At 37.9% G+C, this 22766-nt stretch overlaps 1 protein-coding gene across 3 annotated transcripts in view; it reads right to left on the bottom strand.

The window, feature by feature from the left end:
• Positions 1 to 1775: 1775 nt before the first annotated feature.
• TBC1D8B (TBC1 domain family member 8B) overlaps positions 1776 to 22766 on the bottom strand; it is a 37519-nt gene continuing 16528 nt past the window's right edge. Inside the window, exons 6-21 of one of the 3 annotated variants that reach the window (XM_042807046.1) lie at positions 22421 to 22628; positions 20651 to 20815; positions 19160 to 19309; positions 15599 to 15749; positions 14008 to 14222; positions 13448 to 13565; positions 12465 to 12750; positions 10663 to 10792; positions 7146 to 7244; positions 5828 to 5896; positions 5373 to 5613; positions 4426 to 4491; positions 4041 to 4124; positions 3122 to 3178; positions 2712 to 2812; positions 1776 to 2352 (exon numbers count right to left, since the gene is read on the bottom strand). In XM_042807046.1, coding sequence (XP_042662980.1) covers positions 1942 to 2352; positions 2712 to 2812; positions 3122 to 3178; positions 4041 to 4124; positions 4426 to 4491; positions 5373 to 5613; positions 5828 to 5896; positions 7146 to 7244; positions 10663 to 10792; positions 12465 to 12750; positions 13448 to 13565; positions 14008 to 14222; positions 15599 to 15749; positions 19160 to 19309; positions 20651 to 20815; positions 22421 to 22628 — 2551 coding nt within the window. In that variant the 3' untranslated portion in view covers positions 1776 to 1941. Of the gene's footprint in view, positions 2353 to 2711; positions 2813 to 3121; positions 3179 to 4040; positions 4125 to 4425; positions 4492 to 5372; positions 5614 to 5827; positions 5897 to 7145; positions 7245 to 10662; positions 10793 to 12464; positions 12751 to 13447; positions 13566 to 14007; positions 14223 to 15598; positions 15750 to 19159; positions 19310 to 20650; positions 20816 to 22420; positions 22629 to 22766 lie in introns of those variants that run through there. The other 2 variants (XM_042807047.1, XR_006166915.1) reach the window with 2 other exon arrangements.

Here is a 22766-nt window from a genome sequence, read left to right as displayed (position 1 = left end):
CAGCTATTTGCAGAATTACTCACTGAGCAAACCTCATCTGAGTACGTCCTGGACTAGAACAACTATATCATCTGCTTTGTACTTCTAAAATAACATTAGGAAAACAGTGAGTAAATACATTTTAAAAGTAACACAGCGTTGCCCTACTTTGCCTCAGAAACATACCCATATGAATGAATGAATTAGTTTTTTATATTTTATGCATAAAAATACAAAGCAGTATTATATTGTATCAAGAGTAATTACTTTGTGAAGGCTTCTGAAAAAAGCTTCATTTCTCACATATCTGATATAGCTTTAGGAGTTACTGTTCATTCAATAAAACTTTATTTTACATTAATACCTGAGAGTATGGGGGAAAATAGAAGAAATAATCCATGAATTCATTGCTCCTGATCAAAACTGTATTCTTTAGAAGCAGCATGGGAACTTCAACACCAATTGCAATGATGGTACTTCACCAGGTGCTTGTAACACAAGTCAGAATTTCATTTTATTCTTTATTCATATTAATATTGCAAGAAAAGCATCAGTGAATGATACCGTCCCCATTCTGCTTCTTTACAAAAAACACGCACAGTATAAAAATAATGCAGCTCTGCAGAGAAAGATTGTCATACAGGCTTTAGGAAAAGCCATTTTTAACTAGTTCAGCAGAGTCTCGGTTTACGTTCTTGCAATACAAGCTCTTCCCCTCTATATCTAAACCCATTCAAGCACCAGCTACCGCAGGTTCAAGGTCAACATTTATCAGCATTAACGCTGGTAGAGCTTGCCTCCACAGGATGTTTACTATATTGTTTTTTATATATTAAAAATTTCAAGTCAGATTCCAGAGGATTTTCGTGTTGCCATGAATCCTGGCATATAGAAAATATTACAGCAGCAATAATCCAGAGAGCTACAGAAAAGAAAGAATAATTACCAGGTTGAGGTATGGACTCAGGGTAGGCAAAGGAGCAAGTGCAATCTGACCCGGGCTGTTCAATAGTCAGCATTCAGCTAACTATGAAGCAGCTAAAGAGGGTCTGTACTTGGGCTTTCCAAACACAAGCAAAACGATACATTTCATCAACATGGTCCTAAGAGGCCAACAATGCCTCCTCTTGCAAGATGAATGACAACCACCACGTGGTCAGACCGATTTAGCTGCTGCTCTCCCTTGATTTCAAAAATCTATACGAGGCTTTGCATCCGTGTGCAGCCTGGATGACCAAACAAGCTTCTGTCCTTTTCATCTGCATTGTAGGAGGACTGGTATGAAAAAGGGAGAGAGAACTCATATATAGGCTGAGCTAGAAAAGCAGGAAACCCGCTGTTTGTTGTGAAAACTGAGACTTGGGCTGGGAGAATGCAGTCTGCAAACTGCTGACAAGGGGCTGGAATCTGCAAGCAGAGAAATTGAGAGCAGGGCAACTTCCTCCTCTAACCTCATGCTCTTGTGCCTACTGCAGCGTCTATTCTTAATCTTGACCCTGCTTTGATCCCAGTCTACATGCAAGTTTGGAAATAACTAATTAAACTAACCTGGAAGACAACCTCTAAACTGTTGATACTCCTTTTAACTGAAAATGGCTGGAAGTCACTCCTTTTATCGCAGTAATAGAAATGAACCTGGAAAGCACAGACTTGTAACAGCTGTCATTCAGATAGGTTTGCAATAGGTCACATCCGGTATTTCCAAGCAATGTTGCATATTTTAATAATATGGTAAAGACAGTTTATTATACAGGCCTTTTTTCGGAGTGAAACTTAGGAACAATGCAAGAAAGTGATTGTGCTTCAAACTATTTTTATTTACATAACATACCAGTAATCTGATATTTAAAGCTAACTCTTCAAACTCCATTCCCTATGTAAACACCAGACTCAATTTCCATAGTAACAACCTTCATTTGTAAGCGCTTCATGTGGCTAATTCAGAGTCAAAGGTAAAGAAAATTACACTCTGATTCTTGCTTTAAGCTGTAAATTTTTAGCACTCTCTATTTTAACTTTTATGTCATGAGGTTTCTCAAAAAATCTCACAAAGGCTGGCTCATTTAACAAGGATGCCAGAATCTGTTCAAAGGCGAAAGACCATTCATGGCTCCCTCTCAAACTCTGTGCTCTGCTGCCTTCACTCTGCTCAGAGCCGCTTTCCTCCTGCCCTTTTCTGGGGATTTCAGCAGGCACCTCCGTAACAGCAACTGGACTTTTGACTGGTGACGTGGGACCCTGCAGTCTTCTCCCAACTTCTTCCATTTTCAGCAGGAGGCTGGTAACCACCGCTATAGCCCGATACAACAGTTCCTCCTCAGGATCCCCATGGAACAGATTGTACAGAGTTTTTGAGAACTGGATGAACTGAGACTACGGAGAAATATAGAGGAGACTATTCAGAGAACAGCAACACAACTGTCCTGTTTCACCACACACTGTGATCTCAGTCAAGTGCCTGCTGCTGCTACGCACCTGGTACAACAACTGCTCTAATGACAATATGGGTGTGGACCAGCCCTGACAAACTTAAGTGTGTCTGAAAGTCCCTCTTCATAAGCTTACAGTTACAGCAGTTTAAAAAAAAACAAAAAAACAAAAAAACAGTCTAATGATTAATGTGAAGGTCTGAAATCTAAGGGATCCTACAAATCCTTTAGAAAACTAATAGGACTTAAAGGATAAACAGCAGTCAAAAATAGACTTAAGGAAGACTCATACAGACAGTTTACCTGATTCATTCTTGGCAAATCCTTAATGTTTTCTTCTTTTTTAAGAAGTTCATCTTGCCATTGCTTCAGATATGCTTGAATATCAACCTTCCCCTTCCCTACTTGACAAAAAGAAGAAAAAAAAAAAAAGGTGAGCAAACAAGAACTAAGAGCATCCCATGAGTGATGATGAGTTAAAGAACAGGCATCTTCAACGTCATTCCTTCTCAACAGAGTGGTGGAGCTAAAGACTGAACCGAATCAGTTTACATTACCCTCTCACCCCCCAGGACTCTACTTCTAAAAGTGGATATAATGCTAGCACTACGCTAGGGCTGACTTTAGTCAATATACTTTATCATCACACAATTTCCCAGCCCTACCCCCAAAAAAGACACACAGTTACCAAATGTGTCTCCAGGATTCTTTACCTTTTTCTGGGCTGCTCTTCAAAGAGTCACTTTCAAGACTATCCCCAACAGATGAAACTACAGTTTAGGAGAAGAAAATAATTATTTATTTGAGAAAGGAGAATCAGTGGTTTATTTCCTTTTATCAAAAATTCCTTTCTTAAGGAACAAGGCCTTCACCGACTCCTATGTTCTCAACACAGATTAGGCCAAGAAGAAACCACACAGTAAGATCTGTGTACTTTGTATAAAAATAGAAGCCACCATGAAGTTGCAGATCACAAAAGAAACTGCCATCAGCTATATCAAGCAAATAATCTTCATAATGTTCATGGCCCATGTCTTGAACAGTACCCATATATTACAGATAAGGTACTTCTGGATTTTTAAAAATCAAAAAGGATCTGTCTTTCAAAGTAGTAAAACTGCACAACTTACCAGACAGAACATTTTATCAACTCCAAAAACTTACACCTCATAAAACTTTTTTCAGCTTACTTGGTTTAAATAGGAAGCAAAGGATTTTGAAATGCTTCCTTATCTGTCTCAAAATAATTATGGATTTGGATGTTTTATTTCTTGAGGTAGGGAATATCATGCCTTTATGCCTTGAATACAAAAGTGAAATGGCCATCACTTCAACAACCACTGCATCAGGTTGCCTACTATGCTGAAAAATGCTGACCAAAACTACACTGCCCTATTTCCATGTAAACACCCGTGGCCTTTGATTTCAATCATCAGGCTAGCTATCCACAAATTCTGCACTATTTTATGAAAGTCTAGCTATCCACATAATATCTTTGCAGAGGATTCTTGTTAATAGCAATCCGATTTACTGGATTTACTAGTTTTCAGAAGAGCGCTTCTCATTTTTCACCATGAGATAATAGATTCCTCCTAATGTTCTGCAGGCAAAGCCTCAAACTCTGGTGCTTACCACTGAGTTGGCTGAAGTGGATCAGTTCTTCTTTTGAAAGATCACCACCTTTGGAAGGGCTTAGAGATTCTACTTCAGTAAAAGCTGCAATAAATAAATTAATAAAGTGATACTGGGGCTCCCAGGCATTACCAAAGCAGTCATAAAAAGCAAAAGCTTTGTACAGAAAAATGATCCCTGTGAAGAGAAACGGTGTTGGAGCAAATTAAGTCCCTCCTAAAGAACACAGCACTGGAAGAAATACACATCTGTATTACAGCTACCGGACTGTACTGTAGCCAGGACTGGTGACAACAGGAAGAAAAGTAAAGCTAAGAAAAGAAACCATGCAAAGATGATAAAAGCCAGGAGCAGGCCTCACCAGATGCCACCGCCTCCCACTTACCTGGAGGGATGTGCAACTTAAAAAGAAGCTTGAGTTTGTCAGTGAAACTTCCATTATACATGGTATCTGTTAGAGGAAAAAGGCAAGACAGTCTGTTCAGCTGGACGAAACTTTAAAAAACACCCCCTTAACCTAAACAAATACAACCCAGGGAGGCTGGAACTGAATGTGTCCTACCTTACATGGAGTATAATTAGAGATGAAGCTTAAGGAAGGCAGTATCACCTGCAGCTGAGCCTGGGGTTTGCCTACACTGAGGAAAGAATACTAATAATACCTACGACTTGCTAAAATGAAACCAATGCACCAAAGAACTATAGCACTAATGTCTTCTCAGCATTTTCCCTTAAATTTTTGTTTCCTGAGCAACACCACAAAAACAAGATGAAAGGAACATAGTCAAGAAAACTTTCAGTTCCTCAGAGAGATAAGGCGTTGGACATCTTGCACGATCTGTGTACGAAATGGCTTAGTATGAGGAAGCATTTATCATCAACTAAACATGCTGGGCAATGAGATCATACTATTTCCTAACTTTCTGATATTTTGACGGTAAAGCCATGTTTAAATTTGATTTGAAATAGATAATTCTCCAGAGGATTAATGTCTCAGAAAAGTTACTAGTTTGTAGAGCCTTGTGTTAGCTATTTCATGGTGAAATACAGACAAAATGAGAGCACAGTTCCGTAACTTCAAGCCTTTATAATTCACCTAAATAATGCATCTCCCACTCTCAAGCTTATAAATGTACTTCGAGCATTTGGACTGCCATTTAAATAGTCTTTGCATTTAATCTCACATGAGAAAAATCAGACTATGTGACCCTAAATTAAGAGGCTAGTCTCCTCAGGCTCTTCATATAGTGCATGGAAGATGATACACTCCAGGACTACCCCCAAGATAGAGCTTCCATGTGAATGTGCTACATGTACGTGTTGTTCTCATACCAAAAACACAGGCAAATTGTTTGAAGTTTATAAGGCAATCGGAGCTCTCATCCATCAGTCTGAATGTCCACAATGCAAGCGAGTCTCTGTTTGCACAGTGTGACCAGGGGCTCAAGAGATGACAGAGAACCCTGAATTGCTGGCAATCAATCCGATACTGGTCAAGATACGGCAGACTGGCATCATGATGTTGCAAGACAGGACTATTTACATTCCAATAACAGGAAAGAAAGTGCTCCTTCTGCAAAGCAAAGGTAAAATGTTAGATTTTCTGAAACAGCAACTCTCTCTGAGTGAAAGATGTGGGAAGTTAACTATGTAATTTGATTTAAAGCTAATATGTACAACATATGTTGAATCTAGCTTTTGCCTCAATTTGTTAAAACTGTTTCACACCTATAACACAGTCCACTGTTAAGACGGATGTTTGGTAAGTGAGGAAAATGGCACATTACCTTGAATACTTCATAAAGCTCTTCAAGATCACTAGAACTGAATTTTACATCCTGGGACACAACACGTAGCTGAAGCAAAATAAGAGAAAAATCAGTTAATGAGTCTCCCCTCTTTGGAATAAGCCCATAGGATAAAGTTATGGGACACTTAACCTTAGATTAAAAGACACTCTTGGAATATTCTGGGGTTTGGCACGTTACAATTAGATGCAAGAATAGAACTTTTTTTTAAAAGCAGTCAGAAGATTATAGAATTATAGAATCATAGAATGGTTTGTGTTGGAAGGAACCTTTAAAGGTCATCTAGTCCAACCCCCTTTTATAGACAGAAAGAAATAATTTCTCCCCAAAAGAAAGCTTAAAGTTATTCACATTACTCACATACATGAAGCCTACACTACAAAACACAGGAGATAAAACTCAGCTATCTATAATGATATAACATATACCTTCCTTTTTAATGGGAAAATGCACATTCAGCTCTCAACAGTGAAGCTGAATCCTTCTTTTTTAAACTGAAAAAAAAAATAATGTTCACAGCTCTTTAAAACAAATTAGCTATAAGACCAGGTTCCATCCTCACAATATGTATGTATTGTAAAATGAAATAAACAGTTATCTTAGCACAATGAACAGCATTTAGTATCAGTTGCTGAAAGCCACGCTTACTGCAGAAAGAAGCACTGCTTGTTAAACAGACTAGTAGTATCATCAGATACTGGAAATGGGCCACTGAAGAAAGTAGGCAAACAAAGGAAGCACCTTGCAACCTCCACCTTCATTCGGGTGTCTGAACTTAAAGGATGATATTAGCAGCTGAAGAGCTACCACACCATGCATGCACCACTGGACATCCACACGCCACAGTTTTAAAAAGCAATCCTTGTTGAATGCAGTAAAATTCAGTGACATTTGGTATTTCTTCCCAAAATAAAAATGCATGTGATTAATTGTTTTACTGTAGTACTGTGATGTTTTACAGTGCTCTATGCCTCTAAGATAAATGCATTAACAGTTTAACACCAGCAGATAGAAATATAGGTCAGCCTGTTCCAATAAATGCAGCGTTAGAGATATGCCAGCCTTTAGAAGCTGTCTGTAATGATGTTACATGTAACAAGACCAGAAGGTCATGCTGTGATTCACAGACTGAAAACATCACAGGCCAAGCCTCAGCTAACAGACACTCTGCAGATGAGAGGGATTTCAGCATATAAAATTACGTATCTGGCCCTGGAAAATGTAGCTCTTCTCAGAATTTTCCAAAAGGGAATGAATTTTATCAGCGGGAAGGGTTTAGCTCTTCCAAGTCACTCACCACATTCTGCTTGGTCATAGCTTCTAACATCTGGATCACGTAAAGCCTGTTCCTGCAGCGCATACTCTCAACATCCTCATATCGAATATCACCATATCTCTAAGAATAAAAGCATTGTACCATGAAATCAACTGTTGCTAGATACATCTAAGCTGATAATTTTGTCTTTCTTGCACCTAAGTACAATACAGATATGGACACAAAGGAAGATCCTAAAAACTCTGAGCAAAAACATCATTTATTACAGCTTTATCATTCTCCAGTGTAACTTTTAAAAGGCCAGGTATTCCAAAGAGTGATGGAGAAAGAAGAAACTGGAGTAGTTCACTGTGTGGAAAGACGAAGGGATTTTACCGCGTGTCAGATCTATATCCAACTGTGCTATCACATGGTGACTCCTACTGCAGAGTAGCAAAGTCAAAGATGTGTATGTTGTCAGAGCTTGAAGTTCACTAGTGTGAACTTCAGACATTAGCTGAAGTAATTTCTGAACTGTTCCTAGTTACCTCTGGAATTTCTGAAGGACAGGAAAGGTGTCTGAGTGTTGGAGTAGAATAAATGCATTTACCTTCTTTAAAGAAAAGTGGGATAGTAGGCAAAAAATTAGAACCAAATTCCCAGAGAAATCATGGAACAAGTTATCAAACAAGTAAAATCTAAATAGAAACAGATAAGATAAATCAAAACAGGCCAACATTCTTTATCAAGACCATGTCAAATTAATTTAATTTCTGCCTATAAGGAAATTCAATCTAGTGTGTAGAACTGAAGCTTCAGACAGGATACACCTTTACTTCTGTGAGGTTTTTGACACTTTTCAGCAACACACGCAACCAGGCAGACATGGCCTAACCACAATCACCATGTACCATGTGCACAACTGGTTCTAACAACAAACTCTGAGCACAAACAAGTGATAAACAACCAAACTAGGCAGGACTTTCAGGAGTTTTTCTGCAGTGTGTTTTGTTCCCATTTTTGGCAACACACTTTAAACAAGATAAGAAAAACTGCAAACACAGTCATAAAGTGTCTGAGCCCATAAGTTTTAGAGGAAAGGTTAGAGGAACTGGTTGTGTTGAATCTGGAAAAAGAAAAGATCAGAGTTCAAAGGATAAATGATGAACAACAATAATCTAATAGCAACAAGAAATTGCAGAGAAAACTGCAATTGCCTATACTCAATAGAGCTTTATGAATACCCAAGAGGAACTATACTGGATACTAGGGTATTTTCTGACAAGGACAGAGAAACCCTACAACAGGCTAACGTTTTTGCAGATTCTCTTTTGTTGAAGAGTTTTAACAACATTAGATATTTTTCAGGGATGATCTGAGTGTACGCTGGACAGGAAGTTGAACTGGATGACCTGTGGAGTTCTCTTTCAGAACTGTATTTCTATGTTCCTGTGAAGAACACAAGCAGCATAATTCTGTCTTGGAACAAAGAGGAAGCAGAGAAAAATTGCATCTCTGAATCACAACTCATTCATTGGTCTGGCTTCTGGGCACTGATATTGTGTAATTGCCTCAGTAAGAATATAAACAAGATGTATAAACTAACTCTGAATTACTGTGATGTGATAAAAATGTAACACTTTCTTCCATTCATCAGTTAAACATGATTTCTTCATACCTGATTAGATTGCCATAGAATGAGTCTTGCATTTGTGCCTGAGTCATAAAGGCATGAAACTGAACATAATTTTAAAATTCAACTCCGTACCTTTTCACTTATTTATCTTGTGAACACCCGTGCAAAGCAACAGTATCACAAAGAACATCTCTGTTCACTTATTGATGATTTGTAACTAGATCTATCTAAAGAATGACAACTTTCCATTGCAATCTTTCCATTTCGAAATCTGTTTTATTTTATTTCCGCAGTGATATGAAAATAAAACCCTTAACAAGAACAGAATTGTGTTGAAATTAACTGTCTGGTCAAAATGGGAAGCAGGAAATTGACTCTCACTTTGAATCAACAGTTCTCAAACAAGGGGTTGTGACACTTACCAGCATTGAAGAAATTCAGTTTCAACTGAAGATAAAAATTTGCATCCAAAAGACAGGCTATGAGATAGAAATGGGGATATGGGCCTAAGAACAGGGCTGTCAATTTGAAAGTGGGAGATTCGGGTTCAAAGATCTGCCTAAATCAATGTTCAAAAGCCATACCAAATCAGAGGCTATTGCTTTGGTCCAGGTGCCTGCCTGCAAAGGCAGAGGAAAAAGAAAGGGAGTTTCTTTTGCTTTGTCTTTCAGTAATGATTTCATCTCTGGGAAAGCTTCAGCTTACACTCCAGAATGCAGTATACAGCACTGCATTATTTACCATCTCTGTTCTTTATTCTGCAAGTACTCATCCTCACTATGAGATCTCACCATGACGAGAAAGACCCATAATAGTTTGCAACTGTTTTTACAAGAATCTTAAAGTGTTTTACAAACACGATTCTTCAGTATAACATCTTGTGAAATAATACTGATAGCAGAAGCACAATCTTTTTATATGATTAGCCCTACGCTATAAAGACACTTCAAGAGAACTTGAATTTCTGATTCTTGTCTTTGTTCACCCCACTAAAGGCAAAGCCCTCTTCTCAGTAAAAATCGAAAGACAGTTCCTAAATTACACAAATTACAGTTAGTTAATCTTTTCTGACTAAAGGACAGGACATTTTTCTAAAAGAGATGCATTGTGGATCTTTCACTAGAAACATACAACTGAGAATCAGAAAAGGAAGAAAAAAAGTATCAAATAGCTAAGAGAAACCATCTAATAGAAAAAACAAAATGTGAACGAATCTTTTCTCTCAGCTTGCCTTTCACTTCATGTGTGCTGAGCAGAAACCTATCTACAAATGGATTAATACCCTGATACAAATCATGCCAAGGAATGAAATGCTTTACTAAAATCTGAGGACAAAAGGAGAAACTAGACCTATTTCCTCCCCAGTGCAGAGCTGCAAAGCTAGATGCTGCAGAAATCAAACTTGCAAATTGAAAGAAAGTGCTAAAAGATCATAACTGGTCTTCCTCACCCAACGCACCTCTAAACAGTCATTTAACCCATACAATAAACTACTCAAGAACACAGTTTCCTGTGTGGGTTGTTATGTCAAATGTTACCACTATCTGTAATGTGCAGTAATCAGTCTCAAATTAGTAAATGCCACTGCCATTTCTGCTGTACTTTGTCATTTAGTTGACATATTAATAAAGTGAATGAGAGATGGCAATACCTGACATGTGATGAGCCTAGGAAACTCCACTCAGGACAGCCCAGCGAGCATTTCCAGACAGTAAAAAAAAAAAACAAAACAATACAAAACCAAACCTATCCCATAACCGGTAAGGTTTTCAGTGAGGCTCAACAAAATACAGAGACCAATTTCTACCAATCTAAACAGATTTTTTGCTCTAGTTTGTACAGTGCAACTGCGCTATTTTTAAGGTAGCCCATGCAACATAAACACTGCATGGGATGTGAAAACATACCCACAAGAACACATACTTCATTTGACTCTCGGATCAAATCAGTAATGTCCACTTTTGGATGGTCACTCTTTGTATCGCTGAGGTTGGAGCCCTGCTGCACAGTTGGAGGTAAAGGGCTGTCTTTGTTAGTGACGCTGTCAAAAAATCTGCACAAAGTAAACACAGAAGAAATCAGCAGGAACCAGTTTATCACAACAGAATGACGACATCAGCAACTACTGAATAAAAAGTAGGCAGAGAATGGGAAATAGCAAAGAATATCAGCATGAATAGCACAAACACGCTGTAATAGTAACAAATATATACAAACATGGGAACCACCTACCCAGAGAAAGTTGTAGAGCTTCTAGCCTTGGGATTTTTTTCAGACCCAGCTAGACAATTACATGGCTGATGTGACCTAGTGCTAGCAGTAATCCTCTTTGGAGTGGGAAGTTAGACTAGAGACTTGCCAAGGTCCCTTCCACTTAGCATTCCCCTGGTTCTCTAATCCATCTAGCAAGGTTGTACTACATAACTGGGAGAGAGGAAAGGAGACTTGTCCTGAACTCTGACCAAGGCAATCTTAATTCCCTCAGATCCATAAAGAAAAAGACATGCCTTATCTGCACCCATTTATCATACACACATAACCAGCCAAAACAGATCCATTAGAGAGGCTGGCCAATTCCTTTGCCAACATGGAAGAAGACATCTACAGACTGATAGCTTAATTTTCTTTAGGAGAAGCAAACTACTGTAATAATTTTTTAAATATACCAGCATGCTACAGGCTGGATTAACTGTGCAACAGAAGTGTTACAGCCAGATAAAATGTTGAAAGCAAGAGTTCAAAAGGAGTTCATAATAATCATCAAAATCTTGGGTGTCAAGTGGAAACAGTAGCTTGTTTGGTTCAAGTGAAAATTAAAATTTTACCACAATTCTAGATTATAAATTTTAACATATTTAAACTGGGTGAATGTGCTCTTACTGTTATTTTTTAAAATGTTAAATATTTAAATGAGTATAGCTAGGTTTTACAATAAATACCAGGCTGCGTGGTCTCTTATAATAAAAACTACCTTTTACCTGTAGCTCCTACCCTATTTAAACATGAAACATTTAAATGTCTCACTAAAAGGAAATTCTTATTATCAGGTCTTAACCATCATAACTTGGTGACTCCTATAGCACAGTCATTTTGCTGTTTTAATACTCCACAATACACAATCACAGCAACAAGAACAGAATTTATGTAGGTAGTGAAGCAAAAACTCTGCAGGTTTTCCTTGCAATACATCAGTTTAAGATGCACTTTATATCGCATATTTGAATTTATTCTTCAAATGCTAATACAGAACAAACATCTGGTTATGATTGTCCTCACTGGATTTTTTTTGACTTATTTATATTTTAAGCCATTAGCAGCAGAGGAGCCAGTAGCCTAAACTACAAAAACTGAGATGTAAAATATGCTGTCAGTAAGTTGATGCCTGAACTGTCTGGAACAGTCTTAGTGTGCTCTAGGTTACCTCAGGAAAGCCATCTTCCATAAGTGATATAAATTCCAGGCAAAAACCACTTTGCTTTTACTTTAAAAGACAAAAAACAGCAATGGTTTTAGAAGAACTTTAACAGAAGATGGGATTTTCAGAGGATCCACGCACATTTTCCAGCCACCCCTTCCAGAATTTCAGCCTGAAATGAAAACTTAATTCCTTTGAAGTTTTTGGAAGTCTTGGCCAAGATGTCTTCTCAGCTGCCCCAAAATGACTTATCTATTTGCAATTATAGCAGCTGCTATGCAGCCCATAAGTATAACAGTTACACTGATACCTGTTGAGAACAGTGACTGCTTCTGCATCATCCTTACAAGTCAGCAACTTCTCCATGTTATATTCCAGTACTGCGAGACCCAGCTGCAAGATTGCCTTTATTCCATCATAGAAGAAACAGTCCACCACATTGACTGCACTTTCAATAGGCAGCACACTGATAAAAAGGGTAAGGAACCAGGAGAGAGAGACCGAGGAGAAAAAAGTCATGTCCGTCATGTGCTCTGTCAACTGAGGCAGATGAACCCTGATGAGCTCCTCAAACACTGCCTGATCTACCAAGGCACCTGCAGGGAAAGGATAACAAAACCACCACCCAAATCTTAATACAGAGTAGCATACTTTTCTCAGAGCACTGGCCAGAAATAAAGCCCCTGTCCTAATGCAACTTCATCATAAAAGCAAACACAGGCCTAGCTGCATGGAACACTGGCTTTGTTCCCTATGCTGGAAGTTATGCACTCTCTGTGTGGCTCCAGAGCCTTGCTGCGTGGTTAAGTGTGTTAACACTTCTGTGGGTGCATGGCTACTTCCAGGGATTCTCCTGACAGCCGATACACCTTCTCTGCAATTAGAAAGTTCGTATCCAATTTTCTTCTAGCATATACACCTGCAAGTACCAAGTATGAGATCAAAGACCAAGTCTGGACATGGAGTAACTCTTTCTCCCTTATTTAAGCTGACTAAGTTTCAAATAAATAGTATGAATTGCAGTCATAATTCCAAAAGAACATTATAATAATCTAATTGACTACTTCCTGAGCAGTTATGCCTGGAGTAATGACAGTATCTGAAAACCATATCCACTCCTGCTTAAGAAGGAGTCTTGGGACATTCTCTGTAACTTCCATTTTCTACTTCACAATACTGAACCAAATGCAACAGTTTCTTTCCACTGTTCAGCCTTCATCTTATTCCTTACAATTGTTCTTAATGATCATTTACATTCAATTCTAGATAGATGAAAAGACAGACAGCTGTTACCAATGATTCGACGATTGAAATAATCGGGCAGCATCCTTTCACACACAGCAACCAAAAGCCAGAATGCTTCCTCCTCTTTAGCATATAGCAGAAGTACTGATGTCAAAATATTCATTGCCTGTAACATTTAAGCAGGAAGGATTTACAAGGAAAGATGGTGAAAATACAACTGTTGTCATTTGTTAAAATTTGTATTTCTGAAAGCACCTTACAGCATGTTTTTAGAGCATCAGAACAACCTACAGCCTTATTCAGTATAAGGCTTTTACCTCCATATTATTCAATACAGAGCATAGTATTTAAACTACATGAAAATATTTTTAAGTACTAAAAGTCTATTAAGAGTGCAACAGCATATATGAAGTGGACATGACAGCATTTATCAACAAGTTCAAGTGTAATGTAAAAACTCATGTTACACTGGGATGAAATAAGCAAAGTGAACCACCGCGCAAGAAACCATTACATATTTATGTGAATGATTTTATGAGGTGCCACTATACTGCCATCATGAGCTAATATTTAGATAGCCAACACTAAGAGTCTCAAAACTGCCATACCTGACAGTATCCAATTTGGGGATTTCTGTATGCATATGCTGTAAGAACTCTCCTGAGCGCAGAAATTCCTGTGTCACTTTGAAAAGCAGGATGCTCAGGTAAGGAGCGACGTAAGTCTCGTTCGATTTCATCAGTAGCTAAAGTGCACGTTCCTAAGGACTTTTCCACCAACTCAGTGTAATAACCAGGGTTGGACGCCATATCATTTACAGCACCTGCCAATACATTGCATTGCATAGTGTTAAAAGACAACAGTAAAGTACCTACATGACTGTCTACAATTAGTATGAAAATTTTTGTTGACTACTGAGGTACCTCATGAATCTCCAGAAGTTACTACAGTAATGTATCAGAGTAATTCTACTGAAATTATTGGAATTACTCTGAAGTGAAAACAGAAAAGCGAAATAAAATAAGGCTTGAAGGATACCTAAGTCACTTTCCATTAAAGTTGATTTTTACTTTTTTGTTTCACTGAGGGTGGGGGGAGCTTCCTTTCACCTAAATTTTGCCTAAGTTTTTTAGCAAACACAATACCTTTCCATTTGGAAAGCTGGGAACAGATTAGAAAAACTAGGCAAAAGACTGATATTTTCCTAATTAATTCCATAACTTTTATGTAAACACATTCTAAGACAGAGATATCGATCTGATAACAGTAGCGTAAATGCCTATGTAAACACTCAACACTAGCAAAGATAAATCCATGTTCACATGTCCTCAAAAGGAACTACCATACATTAGGATAAATTAAGAGTATAAAATGGATTTGTTACAATAAACAGGTCTTCTGGAAGAGAAGAAAGCTCTGCCCAGGGGAACACAGTGAGTACAGCAGCAGATAAGGTCCCACCTGTCTCCTCAAAATCTGCGGCTCATTTTCTGAATCTGACACAGGCTTCCTGTACGACCCTGCTCAAGTCAGTGGCTGCTGCTTTTCTAAGTGTTTCAGTGAACAGGAATAGAAAAAACCCAGAGGTGTAGTAAAGCAGTGTCTTAATTCCCTGGGCCTCCACCTCCTCCAGTTAAGTGCTCTGACACAGGTGTGTTCTACAGAAGAAAGCCACAAAAGCACACTAAGAGCTTTGCCAAGAGATCTCTTATGTGTAAGAAAGTCCACAATTCCTGTACATCTCACTCTTTAAACCAAGCAACAGCATATAGCAGAAAGCTGCTGCTAACTGGGGCCAAATTCTCTGCCTTTTTTTTTTTTTTTTTTTGTGCCTGGTAATGGTAACACTATCCTCTAAGAAAGCTTAAATCAAAACAATTGAAACAGTGCCACAAGCATGCTCTTCTTTCTAGCAAGTAAAAAGGCTTTGCTGAAACTGATTGTCCCCTGGAACAGCATGTATTCTTATCGTTATTTTTCAAATTAGTTTGCTGTAAAAGAAGCAGATGCAGGTTTAGTTTGAATCAAAGCAAAACAAAATAATTGAGAAAATTATCATTTTGAAGTGCCTTTGTTCAGAAAAATTGGGATAAATTGTCAGAAGAGCATTTTTTGTCAGACTACATTCAGTCAGTAACTAGAACATCCATACAGTAGAGTCCATTATATAATTAATCAATTATACTTGCTATGCAATACCTGAGAAGAGTAGCCAGAGCTCTCCCCTTAATGCCTCTGGGATCCCTCTTACAACTAAGTCTCGAGTCTTCTTTGTTCGAAACATACTGACACCATGTCCCCGTTCGACAAAAAGGATGTTCCAGGACTGTTCTTTCATTTTTTCTTTCAGCTATGAAAAGCAGAAAACAACAAGCATTAAGTATACTGGAAGATTTTCCTCAGGTTTTGGAGAACAGAACCAAATTTTGCTCTCAGTTATATTCATATAAACTGGAAATGAGAGCACTGGCATCTATATTGATATGTGAAATGAATGCTGATACAAATCAGAGCAAGATCTAAACTGTGCATAGTATAGAATTGGCATACAATGCAATCTCCTACATGATCTACTATTCTTTAAAGTATTTTATTACAAGAATGTCAATACCAGATCAGACAAACGGTAAATCTAATCCAGTATACCACCTGACAGAAACCAAGTGCCACAGGACAGTAAAGTCAAGCAAACATCTGCAAAATCCTCCCCCCATCCTCCAGCAAACAGAAGCACAGGCACCTCCTCAGCAAAGTCAATCTCTCTGAATTTAGCAACTCACAGCAGATTTTTCCCTGCAAATTGCTTTCTGAACCCAGACAAACCTGTTGCCTTCTAACTTCAAGTGAAGACCCTCACTGCTGTATTAAGACAGCAAACAATTATTCCCTTTTACCTTTTTCAAGCCACTCCTAAGTTCAACTTTTTCCTCACTTTCCACTCAAGAATTATTCCAACCCGTAAGCAGCAATATCTGTATGCAAGCTAGATTTTCTTTCTCATAAAATCAGACTGGTTTGGGTTGGAAGGGACCTTAAAGATCATCCAGTTCCAACCTCCCCTGCCATGGACAGGGCCCCCTTCCCCCAGCCCAGGTTGCTCCCAGCCCCGTCCAACCTGGCCATGAACACTTCCAGGGAGGGGGCAGCCACAGCTTCTCTGGGCAGCCTGTGCCAGTGCCTCACCACCTGTACAATAAAAAGTTTCTTCCTTATACCCAATCTAAATCTGCCCTCTTTCAGTTTAGAACCATTACCCCTTGTCCTATCACTACACTCCCTGATAAAGAGTCCCTCCCCACTTTTCCTGTAGCCCCCTTTAAGTACTGGCAGGCCACTATAAGGTCTCCCCAGAGTCTGCTCTTCTCCAGGCTGAGGCTTCCCCACCTCTCCCAGCCTATTATAAAATACAAATATATTTTCTTTTTAGCAAGTAAAGAGGCTTTGCTGAAACTGACTGTCCCCTGGAACAGCATGTATTCTATTGTTATTTTAAATGAAGTCATCACCATCTATTTGTTATGTTTTATTGTTCATTATTCAGCTAAACTTTTTTTTTTTTTAATCAATAGGTAGACAGCCCTAATTGTTACCTCTAGATTGAATCATTTGCAGTTTCAGCATCACATCAACATAATTTACATAATTATTAAAGGACCACAAAGTACTAGGGATTTAAAGGGAGTGAATGAACAGTGAAAAAGCAGTAAGACAGCTGACCAGTGCAAGGTACAACTGTGCAGTCAAATTCTGACATCATAGTTCTCCTGAGGCATTCCAGAAATTCATTGCCAGCATAATGGATAAGAAAATTCAACATTTTATATAATTCCTATGGCAAAAAATTAGAGATACATTACAACTTCCTTTTGTCATATTCTTTTTCAACTATTTCCATGTGTACATATATATATGTACACACACATTTGTATGATACATACGTACAAACAAATCAGCCTATTGTAACTTCAGCCAATTTTAAAGTGTCCCATTTTTTGTTGCTGCTTTGTGATAAACAGTGTAATATTTTCTTGGTAAAGGGTAAATCAATAGAAGGAGGAAAAAAGATGAAATTGAAGGAAAGCAGTAGAAAAGACAACAAGGAAAAATAGGGTGAAGAAAAGGTTCAGATTGATTATGTGTGGTGGCAGGTTTCTCTGTGCTAATTTGAGAGCTCTGGCAAACTGTGAGAAAAAGTATTTGGCTATGATGGCACAATGAAATCAAGCAAGTGATTACTTGCAAAGTCAGTTCGCTGTCACAGACACCTGCTTAATTACTGATAAATTAACATATTTCAATTTCAAGGTGTCTATGAACTGTTCTTTGTAACAGCAATAAAACTGTACTGTTACTGATGAAATAATATCCCACAGAAACTCAACAGGCAAAACAGGTTGCTTCCTTTTTTTGATTCATCATGCCTTGTTGCATTATATTAGTTGACAGATTTGGAACAGAATGGCTAAAAACAGGGGAAAGCACACAGAGGGATGGCATGACGTCAGTGTCCTTATTCTCCCACAGTTTCTCAATCTTTCCCCAGTTTATTTACATAAGCTCCAAATAGCACTAGAAGAGAATCAATAACCAGAAAAATCTGCAGGAGAATGAAATTTAGTTGGATTAAGGAGGGGAACTAATAGCTAAAACCAATTATGCCCATATAGGTTTTACATTTAATCAAATATTTATCAACCAGATAAAACGTTTTTACAAACTAACAATTTCTGTCAACATATGAGATAGCAGTGTATGCATCTGAACTTCAGCAGGACCAGCCCATGTAAGTAAAACCTGCTTCACAAATAAAAACTGGCAAAAATTCCCTATTCAGACAAAATTGAAGTTACAGGAATTTTACCTGCAGAGTAGGAGGAGGCAGCAATAGTACAAACAGCGAAACCGATCCTTTGTAAAGTACAAGGTTACTAATAAACTATTGATTTTGCACCTAAAACACAATTCAATTTCTCTAAAGCAAAGCATCTGATGATCAGGCACCCCAATTCATGCGAGGTTTCAGGGCTGAGACAGGGTGAACATTGCCACTACATTTTCTGTGCCCACAGCAATAAGATTTAACACTGTTAAAGCAACTAAAGGTGCCAAAAGGAAAAGTAAACTTTGTTCAACATACAATAAAAAGCAGAACTTAAAAATATGGATTCTTTTTTCTCCTGCCCAAAGGGTATTTATTTTCTGATATTTCTAACATCAAAAATGCCATATCTTAATTTACTCACTTCTGCTGAAAGTCTTAATTCTAAAATAAAACCTTCATGTCTTCTTCCACACATGATGGAGAAGCAAAAATAGGATGTCCTACCGCAAAAACAGTTAAAGAAACATCCTCCAGAGCATAGCTTTGTTAGACAGAAGTACAAAAGAATGAAGCAAGGAAGAAACAAGGTAAATTTCTTGATAATATTCTCCTTGCCCCCAAAGAGTCTGTAGTGACTTTGTATCTTGACAATTCAGATAGATATGAAACATGTTCACTATCACAAAACAAAAGCCAACTCTTCCCTGAGGGGTGGAAGAGCACCATGAAGATAAGGCTTATCATTATTAAACAAGATGAGTAGAAAATTGAGAGGAGCCATGAAGAAGCACCCCGTGGACTCCAAATACAGAAAAATGCAGATGAAAGAAGATTGGCAAAGCCCCAGAGGAAATCACAAGCCTTGCTGGAAATATTTTGAGTATACTTCAGTCCTTTCCAAACAGATTCCAAAACCTGTTAGCCATTCTATGCCTTACCATTTTAGAGTCTAGATTCTCAGCATCCTGGGGATGGTAGACGGTCATTAGGGCTTCTGTACTGACAGTTTTGCTGTTATCTCTCTGACCCATCTTTGACGGTCCTGCATCAAAATCCTTTGGACTGTCATAGACAGAACTAGCTGCAACCTTGAAAAAAAGTTTAACAGTGGTAGTTACAAATGCCAAATAATCCTTTGAGCAGCAGCACAGACACCAGAAACCATTTTGCTTCTAGGACATCATTGTTTATTATATGAAGTTACATATACAGACTTCCAAAATAAATTAAAAACAGTAATCCCTGCTCTGCACAGCTGGGCTTTCGGAAGGCTGCACTTGAAGAAAAATAAAAAATAACAAAAATAAAATCTATCTCTAGAGCCAAAAACTCAATTATGAACGGACAAATATTCATAATGAGAACTGTAAAATAGGTAGGGAGGTCTGACCATCCGTCACCACAGAATTCAAAAGAAAAATATTCATTTAAATAGAGCCGTATACTGAATTATGCAGAAATGCTGAGAGCATTTAAAAAGCAACATTAGAGCCTATATTGTTTTTCAAAACCTGATGGAAAACAAAGTAGTAGAATCCAAAACAGAAGGCATTCACAGTAGCACCATTGTTTAATACATTCTCTTTCATATCAACAAAGTTATTTGTTTTTCCACACCTTAAAACCAGAAGTACATGACTTAGCATAGTACGTCAAAATAACGCAGATATAACCTGAAATAAGGTAATCTAAAAGGGAATACCCCTGAGCAGCAGACCTTAGCACTCAGGTCTCCCAGGGCTGTGCTGTACCTTACCAGCTGAGCATTTCTGCTGATATCAAAATATCTTGCTTTTATTACTAATTTTTGCTTTTTAGCCCTTAATAATAAAAAAATCTCAAGATACAGATTTTGCTGATACACTAATTACTGTCTACCAAAAGGCATTTATTTGTATGCTTCTCCACTCTTACAAACTGTCACTTTAGAGGCTACTCCAGCTTATTCTATTTAAATTGTTTTCAGAGGAAAATCTTCACAGAAGAGATACAGCAACTATGATAAGTAATGCTTGTTAGTTTGTCATTGCTTTCTTATTTCTCATGCATGAAACTACACATACAGCCTTCTTCACATCTAGAAACAACCTTACAGTCACTCCATCAACTTCCTGAGTCAAATAAGTTGGCAAAAACCAACACAGCTACACATAATTTTACTTCACACTGGTGGACTTTTGTTTTAACATGAAGGCAAGAGACAGGAACATGATTTTCTTAAACAGAAAAAACCCCACAGGTTTAGATAACCTGAAATCTAGAGGTACAGCAGCCATTGTTACCCATTTTGTGTCAAGATTCAGGCTTCAATATAAATGTATTGCATTACACAACAAAACACTGACAACAATACATAAACTCTTAGTAAGACTACACAACCTTATTTCTAGGAACAGGTACTAAGAAATTAGAATTAGCAGAACAGTTACCTCTGTATTTATGTGTTGTGGACTTGAAGTTGCATTACATTTCATTCTGAGCTTTGCCACAAGCTGTTCAAAATCTCTAACCTCCGTGAAACGAAAAGCTGTTTTTCCTTTGGTACTAATGCTGACTCCTCTGTTGGCTGGATCTGCCTTATCCACCCCTGTGACCTACGGAAGCAAAGATACAAAAACTAGGCAACAAATTTTACTAGCTTATTTCTGAAAGAGAAAATCTGTTAAAAATACATGTGTACGTGAAACAGTAGTATGAAGCAGCACGCAAGCAGAATTAGTAATGCAAGTAAACTCACTACTTTTAAAGCTCAGTGGTCTGGACCTATTTTAGCACAATGTAGTAAGTATTATGCAATAGATTTTCAAGAGTACCAAAAATCTTTGGAAAGGTTTTCCCAGCTGTAAATTCTGAACTTATTTGAAAACCTTGCCTCCTTCTACCCACTGAAGCTGTTTCTTTTTTTCTTACCATCCAAAAGCAGACAAAACACAGCTTTTGCAAGTAATCAAATGAAACAAGTTACACAAGAATGAATTTCCACTGAGAATACCCCTTCAAAGACAGCTGTCATAACACATGACAGCTGGAGCTGATTTTAATTGCCCTGATGGAACAGTTACAGATTAGAGCAGTTAATACACTTTAATAATGCAAGTACAAGTGAAACAATCCTGAATAACTAGACTGACTGCCGTTGCTGATGCTTTTACATTGTAATAGGTAAAGAATGAAAGATGCCTGAAATAAAGTAACTACAGTACTGTAGAACAAATAGTGAAGGCCCAACAATACACAAGAATAAATTTAAGAGTCAGCTCCTTTAACACAGCCTGTTCTTGTTTTTCACAGGCTATGGAAGTCTCTATTGTTTGCAGGGCTATTTATAGATGATCAAATAAATTGCTTTATCTGGGTGGGGAACACCAAATGTATTGCTGAAATTAGCTCAGATCACCTCTCTCTGTCAGGTGTCTTATGTCAAGCAGTATGTCCAGAGAATATGTAAAGCAATTACAGAACCTGATTAATTTTTAGGCTATTGTAAAATATGTCTGGGTGCTGATGAAAAGCTTTTAACACTGGAAGACTGAAACGTGGCAATGTCCCAGATCACATGAAGTCAAGAGGGGGATGGAGAAGAAATTATTTTCCAGAAGTTATTCCAGTCTAGCCATAGTACTCTATAGAAATACAAATGCTGTGTCCTTTACAATATGGTCTTTATTCTCTCTGCTAATACTATCAGCTGTAATGGCATTGATACTTATTCACTGATGACTGTCAGTGGAATTTCCTATAGACTTTTGAACACACAGCACTGCTCAATTGCTTCAAAAAGAATTGCACTACCGAGCTAAGAAAGAAACACAGCAGAGCAATTACTAATCTTCAAGATCATCTACCCTCTCTAATTCTTTACTTTTTATCTCGAGAATCTGTCATTAGTTCAACTTCAAGAATTAAGCATAAGCTTTTTCATTTAAAAAAAAAAGTATTAAAAAATTTTGATTCTGTACCCAGCTACAGAAGTCATAATAAATAGAAAAGGGAAAGAGGATACAGGGAACAAAGCTGAAACATAAAAACAGTTCTATTAACCTACAAACAAAATTCCTACATGCAGTATCCAAGGTAGGGGGAAATGTATGACATCACGTAAAGTAAGCAGATTCTAATGAAAATCTGCTAAACTGGCATTAAACTACACAAGTCCAAAACTTCTGGTATAAGTGGCTTGGACTTATAGTTTGCATTACCTCTCTTAATGGAATGATTACACTGCACAGGCTGCCATCCTGGCTAGCAAAGCAGATGTAGTTTTCTGAAATGCACATTTTTCCATGGGTGTTGTAATGACTGAAAGGAACCCATAAGAAGCACTCATGAACTTCCTTCAAGGTTTCTTCTTTGGGTAGCCTGAAGAATGCACTAAACTGCTCACTGTGGGCACGGCTCTCTAGGCCTCTAGATTAAAAACAAAACAAAAAACAGGGTAGGAGAGAGAAAAAAAAAATTAAAATGTCTTTACAAATACCAAAGTTAAAAGTACTTTGGGAAAAGACAGTAAAACACCATGCTTCCCCATAATCCATGGGGTTGAAC

This window comes from Tyto alba, unplaced genomic scaffold (genome assembly GCF_018691265.1).
Source record: "Tyto alba isolate M040663 unplaced genomic scaffold, T.alba_DEE_v4.0 Super-Scaffold_5, whole genome shotgun sequence".
NCBI classification, from domain to species: Eukaryota; Metazoa; Chordata; class Aves; order Strigiformes; family Tytonidae; genus Tyto; species Tyto alba.
This window is presented reverse-complemented; position numbering and strand designations above follow the sequence as displayed.